This window comes from Trachypithecus francoisi, unplaced genomic scaffold (assembly GCF_009764315.1).
Source record: "Trachypithecus francoisi isolate TF-2019V2 unplaced genomic scaffold, Tfra_2.0 Lachesis_group1, whole genome shotgun sequence".
In the NCBI taxonomy this organism is placed as follows: Eukaryota; Metazoa; Chordata; class Mammalia; order Primates; family Cercopithecidae; genus Trachypithecus; species Trachypithecus francoisi.
This window is the reverse complement of record NW_022681454.1, coordinates 152,111,245-152,121,111: the sequence shown is the minus strand read 5'-3', so window position 1 is coordinate 152,121,111 and position 9,867 is coordinate 152,111,245. Positions and strand designations below refer to the sequence as shown.

General features: G+C 40.2%; 1 protein-coding gene across 1 annotated transcript; it reads right to left on the bottom strand.

Moving 5' to 3' along the window:
• Positions 1-1,069: 1,069 nt before the first annotated feature.
• On the bottom strand, positions 1,070-9,424 carry NPY2R (neuropeptide Y receptor Y2). Its single transcript, XM_033215545.1, has 2 exons — positions 8,984-9,424; positions 1,070-4,249 (listed from the first exon to the last, which is right to left on the bottom strand). Exon 2 carries the CDS (start codon positions 4,199-4,201, stop codon positions 3,056-3,058), a length of 1,146 nt encoding a protein of 381 aa, XP_033071436.1. The 5' UTR covers positions 4,202-4,249; positions 8,984-9,424; the 3' UTR covers positions 1,070-3,055.
• Positions 9,425-9,867: the final 443 nt, after the last annotated feature.

Here is a 9,867-nt window from a genome sequence, read left to right as displayed (position 1 = left end):
TGTAGCTAAAACCTTCTTTTCCTAAAAGACATATATTAAAATGGGAAGCATTTATGGTTTACAACCTTGCAGATCTATTTTCAAGTCTTGGCTTTAATAAATATACTTCACTTCATAAACTCAATTTCCTTGAAGGATATTTATTGACTACTAACTTGGTGTCAACAATTGCAAGTACCTGTGATAATTGCAATGGTTAAGACACTCCCTGTCCTGGCCCTCATAATGCTTAAAATCTAGCAGCAAATATTAGTGGATAAAAAGTATATAAGATAAAAAACAAAGGCACAGTCAGGTTCTAAACAACCTTCCATGTCATAAAAAGATTCTGAGTTTATCATAAGAATTATAAGGAGACGTTAAAGTGTTTTCATCAGAAGAGTGATTTGATACAATCCAAGTTTTTGAAAAATCTCTATAGCTAATGGGTTAAAGTCGGATTGGATGGGAAGAAAACAAGATATAGAGACCAATTAGGAAGCACCTATATTAATCCAGATGAAACATAATAGCAGTCTGGGGAGACAATAGCCTGGACCAAGGGATTGGAAAAAAGTAAGTTGATTAAAGAAACATGTAGGAATTAAAACAAGGTGTGGGAATTAATTAGATACATGTGATAAAGAGACTTGTAAAGGGTGATTCCAAAATGTAAGGCTTTTGGGAAATAGGTACATAGTAGTGTCATGATTGAGAGAGAGAATACAGGAGGACAACGTGGAGGTGAGTTGGGATGAGGCGTTCATTGAAATGGCAGGTTCTGATTGAGACATGTTGGATTTGATTTGCTGGTGAGACACCCATGTGAACATGGTCTGTTCGCCGGTAGAGATACAGATTTGAAGTTAAGAAGAAATGTCTTGTCTGAAAAATGAAGACCCACACATCCTCATATTATGTATTGTAATTGCAGTCATGGGAGTGGATCCATTGACTCAGGTTCAGGTACAGAATGTAAAGAGAGCTTGACTAACTGTGCAACAGCCGCCTTTATTTTTCTTTTTTAGTTGCACTAGTCTTACAGCCTTGTCTTAGACAAGCACTCTGATATAAAATTCCACACAATTTCTCTAATTTTCCCAACTTTTTAATTTCAACATAAAGCCACTACATAAAAAGTATTTTATTAATGAATTGACATAATGAATTGGATAAGTTATGTGTTAATTAAATCATTAATTGGATTCTAATGATTTACTAATACAACATGTAACACAGTAGCATATACATTTCCTACAGTGTAATACTTCACCAAGGGGGAGGGTACATCTTTAACCATAGTTTCCTGTTAGCATCTTAAGCAAAGTAACTGCTACTTAAAAGACAAAAAGTTATTTTTGAACAATTTGCTGAGTCTAACAGAAAAATGAATCATTTGATTATATATTACAGATATACATTACTTTTTGTTCACTTCTTAAAGACTTCCACCTAATCTACATATTGCTTTCATTCTTTTTCAGTATTCCAGAAGTGCAGTGCACTTAAAAACCAGTCTTTTATATCTATCATGGAAGGAATTTAATAGGAGCTATGGTATGAATTTTAAATATATCCATAAAGTGAAGCTCTCCAGTTCATAAAATTAATGTTGTAACTACATATAATAAGCAAGTTGAGGATTTTGCTTTAAAAAATATATTCACAAATTCTGTCATATTTACAAAAATATGACTGTAATGAAACTTAAAACCATCTAAAGACGTATGACTACTTTAACATCTCAGTTGTTATTTTTTATGAACATAGAAGGCTTTTAAGCATCTTTGGTTGGGTATTATTGAAATAACAAATTTATTCATAAAATAATTAAATAAAAATACTGTAGCATCTATGTTCTACAATTTACAGGAACAATTTTATTATGTGTATATTCATGTTATATAAAAATATAGTTAATTATTTTGAAAAGAAGATAAATAACTTATGTGAAATTGGTTGAAACACAACATTTGCAAGATGAAGGGAATCCAATGTTTTTAGTGCCTCTTACCAGATGTGTCCATTTTAACGTAATTACATTGTTTTATTTAGTATGAATGGGTCCACGGAGGATGAATTTCAAAGAAAATAACACTGCAATGTTCTTTAAATACATGAGAGCTACATACCTGTGCAAAAATTGCTTATAAATACTGAGAAATGTTACAGCATGCCACAAAAATTATTCTTTATTCTGATTTAAATTTTAGTGTAGACAAACTTAGCTCCAATAGGAATAATAACATAAATCATACATGTTCAAAAAGGTATAACAATAAAACTATCAAGTTGTATGCTTGTTATCTAAATACCTCCATAAAGCAGATGTAACTTGAAATTAGAAATTAAATGATGGTTTGCATTTCCTGTAATTCTGAGAATTTCAGCTTTTGATTCAGAGTTGAAGAAACTTTCACCAAACGTGCAACTGGTTTTAAGAACAATTGGCTCACTGAGTGTTGAGGAGTTCCCCTGTCATCTGCCAAAATATTAATTATATAGCAAGTTTCAGTTTATTTCCTTGAAGCCATTCATATAGCTGGCAATCTTTTCCTGCAGCATTCCCTGATAGATTTTGTCTAGAGAATTAACAAAAAAAATCAAAACGCGATGAAGGAGAGCCTGTGGCTCCCTGGAGAAATTTCTGTTCAGCGGTGTTTTCATCAGCCAAGCAGGGAACAGTGAACTACACAGCTCCCCAATCCAGGTCCTAATAAGATTTGAAAATCAACTTATTTACCCACCGTCTCCTAGCAATGCTGATAATAACAATTCCTTGTTCAAGTTTTCTTCACTCCAGGAAAATAGTCAAAAGTACCTCTCTCTGCTTGTACTCCTAATTCAACCTACTACCCAACCAACTGTTAAGTAAACCATTTTGCTGTCTTATCTTTGAATTCAAGTATTTTCACACAGGCTCTTCCCAGCCAGTTTTCCAGGAATTAAACAGCAGATGCTTCCATTTAGATCCTCTTCTTTAAAATGTGAACTCAATTATCATTTGTGAGCCGCCATCAACCAGATTTATAGCTCTGGTCAGAATTCATTCATACATTTTCACACCCTAGCTTCCTTAGACATTGGTAGCCTCTGTGAAAGAGTCATTGGGGCCACTATTTTTTCTGACCTCCAGGTTCTTTTTAGCCTTAAATGTCACAGACACCTCAGAGTGAATGGCATCCAACCGCTGCTCACAGCGGAAGGCAGAGAGGAAAGCCTTTCTATAGTTGCTATTCATCCAGCCATAGAGAAGGGGATTGGCAAAAGTGGAGCACATGGCGATGATGTGGAATACTGTGAAGATGAGTTTGTACTCCTTCAAGTCCAGGACATGGCTGTCAATGTCAACGGCAAGCTGGAAGGCATGGAGAGGCAGCCAGCTGACCGCAAACACCACCACCACGCACACCAGCATTTTGGTGGTTTTTTGCCTTCGCTGATGGTAGTGGTCATTTGCAGCTCCAGGACTGACATGGTTCTTCAGTTTACTCCAAATCCGAGTGTAGGAAAATGATATGATGCCCAGAGGCAAAACATACAAGATCAACAAGGAAGAAAGACTGTAGACAGTGCCATAGATGCTCTTCTCCTCACCAGGCCATTTTTCAGTACAGACTACAATCTCAAAATCCGGAATGATCTCAATCAGTGAATACTCCCGGAAGATGGCCAGGGGACTTGCCAGCAGGGCACTGATGCCCCAGGCCAAGCCAACAATCAGGAAGCTGATACGCTTGGAGATCTTGCTCTCCAGGTGGTAGACGATGCACCTGTGCCGGTCCAGGGCAATTACTGTCAAGGTGATTGTGGATACTTGTACTGCCAGGCCCTGGGCATAGGGCACCAGGTGGCACAGGACAGGACCCATTTTCCACTCCCCCATTAAGGTGTAGGTAAGAGTGAATGGTAGACACAGAGTATTCACCAAAAGATCTGCCACAGCCAGATTGGCAATGAAAAAGTTGGTTACTGTGCGCATGCTCTTGAATTTGATCACCACGTGGATCACCAAGGAGTTGCCAATTACCCCAAGCAAGATGATGGAGCAATAGGCCAATATGAGGACAACTTGTACCTCAATCAGCTTGGTACTATCTATAAGCTCTGGCTCAGGATCAGGGGCCAGTTCACCTCTAGGAGTGGTTTGTGGCCCATATTGTTCCACCTTCATTTCTTCCACTGTCTGGTTCTCATCAGCCTCTGTACCTATTGGACCCATTTTCAGTACAGTTCCACTTGGCCTGCAACCAGCACAAGAGTCTACAACCTAAAAAGAAAAACAACAACAACAACAACAACAAAACGAATGGAACGAGGAAAACACAAAGGTGAAGCAAATAAATTTCACAAATGGACTGGTTTAATTTTGATTGGGGATCAAAATATCCTCTACTCTCTAAAATTGTGCGTAGCAAAACATTTGAATGAAACAGACCTTTTAATAAGTCTATTGTCAAATTAGATCAATTAAATCGGGTCTCCGAAATATATGCTATGATGATAAAGTATAATACCTATAGTATAGACACAATTTCAAAGTGAATGCTACCAAATGGATTAATTTCATTTTAAGTGGGATGAATATTATAAACTTTATGAATTTTATAACCACTATAAATTCATTGAATTAATTTTCAGGTAGATAAAAAAGTAAAGTTTCTTTCAATATCTTGACTATTTCAAATTTATAAATATACAGCAACAAATTGTGTAAGAAAGGGGAACATATTAAAACTATTTGTCTGGTACCTGAACCTTGGGACTATGAATTATCTGAGATGAATCAAGCAGATTCGGTTCCTGGTGCAGGATTTAGTATTAAAAATAGTATTAAAATGTGTAGAAGAGCTACCTTTTAAAAATTTAATTTCAATAGCTTTTGGGGTACAGATGTTTTTTGGTTGCATGGATGAATTATATAGCAGTAAAATCAGATTTTAGTCTCCAAAGTCCATTATTCTACTCTGTAAACTTTTGTGTACCCACAGATTAGCTCCTACTTATGAATGAGAACCTATGGTATTTGATTTTCCATCCTAGTTACTTCACTTAGAATAATGGTCTCCAGCTCCATCCAACTTGATGCAAAAGACATTGTATCATTCTTTTTTATGGCTGTGTAGTATTCCATGGTGTATTACATACCACAGGTTTTTTTTAAAAATCCACTCAGTGGTCTAAGGACCCTTGGCTTGGAACAGTTGCTTTTTTGAATGATCTTAAATAAACTTCTGAACTAACATATAGCATTTCATGCTTTCTCGAAATCTCTGTTAGCCCCCACATTTAGAGACCCCACAGACTAGTATGTTACATATCTCTTCCACCTGTGATTTTCTCATCATTGCTACAACATTGGTTTTATTCTTCTTAATCTCTTATTATAATTACTCTAATCGTCTTCTAACTTACCTCCCATCCTCTTTTGCTTTTATTTATTAATTAATTTATTCACCTACCAGAAATAATTGAGTGTCCACTCAATGCCAGGGTGGCTTTACTATCCTGGTGCCTATACTTCTTCAAACCTGCATTCATCATGCATTTAAAAACCTGTCTTGAAGTAGGGTTTTTGCCAGGTGAAGACAAGAGGATAGTACCTCTATTCCAAGGCTCTCACATTTTACTGGACAATACCTACTCATTAAAATGTTATTTTTTCTGAAATTTGAATGTGATCATATTGCTTTCCTCAATGTCTCCAGAATGTTTGAAACAATATAATGTATTGTTTTCTAATATAAGTTTCATTTTTTCACTCTGTTAAAGCATTCAGAGCCCAACACCATAGTGGTAGTATCTTTCAAATGTATTCGTAATCACAGAAGGCTGCCACTGTTTATTCAGAGCTTCTTTTATGAATTTGTTTTTATGAACCTTTCAATGAATGTATTTGTAATTAATAGCATCTAATGCCATTGGTAGGAGAGTCATATATTTATTAAGCCCACAGATAACGCCTGGTTGGGCCTGTGTGCCCCCCAGCTCCTTCCCTTACCCTTCCTCTGTTCTGTTCTGCTCTGTACCACAGGAGGGCTGACTCTTGAAGACTGCATTTTCAGGCTCCAAGTCCTTGGTATTCTGGCTGGGTTTGGTCAGTGGGAGGCACTGGCAGGCAGTTGGAGGACAGCAAGAAGGGAGAAGCCACTATATTCTTCTTCCTCCCTCCCTGCTCTTGGCAGTGCCTCTGCAGCAGTTCTGTAGCTCTGGTTTTCATAGGACAAACCTATTGTGATTCTGATTCCAGAGGATGTCCCTGGTCCGGGGGCCTTGGTCACACTACCTCTTCCTCATATCCATCCAGCTGGAGGCAGTAATGACTCCCTGCTCTCGCTAATCTCTAGGTAGTCTCAACATCCCTTGTTTGGCTTCTATCATTTGTTTAATCAACTGTCTGCATTAAATTCCTCCATTTTTACATTCTTGAATAGATTCTGTTTTGCATGATCTGATAATAACATACATATATGCTTCCATCAATTTGCTCTTCCACCAAAGGATCTGTACCCACAGGTTGACAACACTGGCCTATAGAAGAAAATCCCAACTCCTTAGTCTGACGTTCGAGGCTTTTCTTGAACTCATCCCTGCATATCCCTCTGGTTTCATCTCTCCTGACAGCCCAATATATACTGTCCACTTCTGTCATACTGCCTTACTTCCAATTCCAGTAACACCTGAGCCTTTCTCATGCCTCTCTGCCCTCGCTGTTTTAAACTGGGAAGCCTTTCAGTTACCCAAAGCCCCTGTGCTCACTTCTAATACTGCATGTACCACATGCCACATTGTGACTGTTTTCCTTCGTTTACCCACCACAGCAATCTCTTTGAAGACAGAACCTGGACCTTCTTCCTCCATTGCTTAATCCCTAATACACTATCTAGTACATTAAAGGTACTCAGCAATTTGGCAGAACAAACATAAAGCTAAAGGAAAGCGCAATTTTACTGAATAATCAAATGTCAGCAAAATGGAAAGTATAATTTTGATCCTTTCCTTTATTGAAGACAACTGCCAGTGTAGGATTCTTTCCTATGACATAACATCCATACGCTTATTTTCTTATTCTTAATCAAATAACTGCTTATACAAAAAAAAAATTGTCCTGAGACCCTGTTAAATTAATTCCTGATTATAACATTTTAAATTGTCAGTATACCCCATAAAGAAAACTTTCCATTTCAAAGGTTTCTGCTCCCCCAACTCTCTCTCCCCCTCTCCATTTCTCTCACTTTTTTTTTTTCTTTCCCCCTCGTTCCCTGTCTCTCTGTCTATCACCACTCTCCCTTCCACAGGAGCCTTACTATGTGGAGAGACATGGGAGTTTCCATGTACCCAAGTGTTTGCTGTACGGATATATTCCAGCTCCCTCCACATAAATTTCACATAGAATGTTCCAAGGAGCCCCAGCCTCTTTTCACATGTGCCTCCATTCCTTACTAATTAGAGTAACCTGAAACAAACCATTCAAATCTTGGACTGTATATTTGATAGGCCACACCATTTCCCCTAGACTAAGAAAGAGACTGGTTGCAGAGTACAGTTACTCAATCCTGACAAGCCATTTACAGAATTAAAGAGACTCCAAGAGGCTGGAGTTTGGAGGTTATACCTGACTAAATTGAGGGGAAGCATGAGATTGAAGGACACTAGGAGGAGGAATATACTTGATTTATTGACTTGCTTTGCTTTTTCTTCTCAGTCTTGTTTTATAAATTTTGAAACGCTGTTATTTACAACTTCTCTGTAGGAATGGTTATAGATCTGCAAGCTATTGGAATATACACAGTGTTAGCTGTGCTTAAGCAGGTTACTGGCCTTTAGCCAGGTCAAGCATTACCCAGAGCAGAAAATGCATCATTTCATGACAGCACTTCTGGAAAAGTGGAAGAGGAAACAGGTACACACAGGAAGTTGCCATCAACAGCACACAAAGGAAACAGCAAGAAGACAAGGGAATAACCTTTCTTTGAAATAAGGCAAAATGAGATATTTACATTACTTAAGACATTTAAAGAGAACTTTTACCAGTACAATTTTCCTGAATAAGGGAATCCTTAGAAACTTTGTTATAGAAACATTTCTTTGCAGAATAGGAAAAGAGTTTCAGGGCTTCCCCTGAAACCCCACCACCCAAGATTCAAAGAACTTCAAATTATTTGAGTCAGAGACCAGTTCATGCTTTGAGGAGATATTTAAATCTCTGGGGGCTTTTTGCAACAATATTGCCACAGGTTGGCCTTAGTAAAGCTGCACATCTTATCAAGCACAATATCTTCCAGAACATTTTCCCCAGGGAAAAATATTTCAAAAATCAATCTCAGAAATCAAAAGCACTGTATTTGCCTAAACTAATTAGTTCTAGGAATGGGGGTGTGGAAGGGGGAAGAAGGGAAGTTTCAACAATGCTACATACATGACATGATTGTTTGAGTAATCAGTAGAAAGTTGAAAATATTCATCAAAGGGTGTGGGAAGTCTTTCTTTGGAAGCAGCATCTCCATTTCATGTCACTGAATTTTAAATGATGTGTACCTATTGCAAAATGTCTTAAAGCTTTTAGTTTTGCCTCTTTCCCCATCACCAAAAGCTCCTGCCAGTGGGTGAGCCTTTCTGATGGAAAATGAGCAAACGCTGAAATGAATGTGTCTCCTCTTGAACAGCTTTGGAGAATCCAGTGGGACCTTCTGCTTTAGACAAGTGTTTGATTTTTAAAGAGGTAGGAACAATAACAACTTACTGTTCTGGAAAGATAATGACCTATCTTAAAGAAGGGTCAAGGAAATAGTAAATAATCTTCAACAGAAAAGGGAACATCTAGCGAAAGTAGAAAATGGGGATGGTATTACATCCTCCAAACCTCCACCTCCCGCCTAAGGGAGGAGGAAAAAGTCCATACACTCATGAGGACCTCCTCATGTCCCTCTTCATAGGAACCGAGCGCTCCTCTAGGGATATTCTTGTTCCCAGGAGGTGAATCAGAGTTAGGAATTACACTTACTGACCCGGACCTCGGGTTTCTGCGGAGACGCGGAAACAAGACTCGTGCAGTCTGTCTGTCCGATGATAAGCCAGTCGACCTGGAGAGGGCCCTGGAAGGTCCCCAAAGGCAAGTCCGGTTCCGTCGGCTCCTAGGGTCCAGGTCAGCCCGCGCCGAGCGGGCGGGCAGCCGGAGCAGTTAGAGCGGCTGGGCGGTTGGCGCTGCCGGGTCTGCTGCCGACCTCTCAGGCCAAGCGCGCCTGGGCACCGCACTCACTCGCGGGGTGGGCGGGTGAGGGTGGGAGGATCAGAGACGGGAGCTTGGGGAGCGGGGCAAACCCCACCCTTAAAGACAACAAAACAGGTGCAGAGGCTGCGGGCGATAGTCCTGCAGGGGAGGGGACTGGAGGAGAAGTTTTGGTGGCGAGGGAGCAGGAACAGCGTCCAGGGTCTCTCCGCCGCCTCCCAGGCTTGCAAGCCCTCACAGCCAGACCCTACCCAGAGGGGCGCCCCCTCGCGGGTCCCCAGCCACCACCTGCAGCTGCTGCTGTCACCTACTGTGCCACCCCCAAGTTTGATACTCTGGGCATTTGCACCAACCCTACCTCCCTTTCCTTCCACGAATTTCTCCCTTTGCTCTCTATCCCCCGGTTCCGCGAGAGATGGCCCGGCGAAGACAGACCTCCTGGACTTGAGGCCAAGTTCACCAAATCCGCCCCGGGGAAAGGTGAGGGCAAAGGCGGGGTGAACCGACCCAGCTGCGACTGAGTGGCTGCAGTCCCGAGCAGGGCAGGCGAGCGCAGGAGAACTCAGGCTGGCAGGAGGAGGGCCGAGGCTGGAGAATCCCCGCGCCTCGTAGGAGCTGAGAAAATTCCACAACTTCCAATCGAGAGTTGTTTTCTTTTG

Coding starts and splice junctions, on each gene's coding strand:
- NPY2R (XM_033215545.1), bottom strand. CDS start 4,201: ATGGGTCCAATAGGTACAGAGGCTGATGAGAACCAGACAGTGGAAGAA.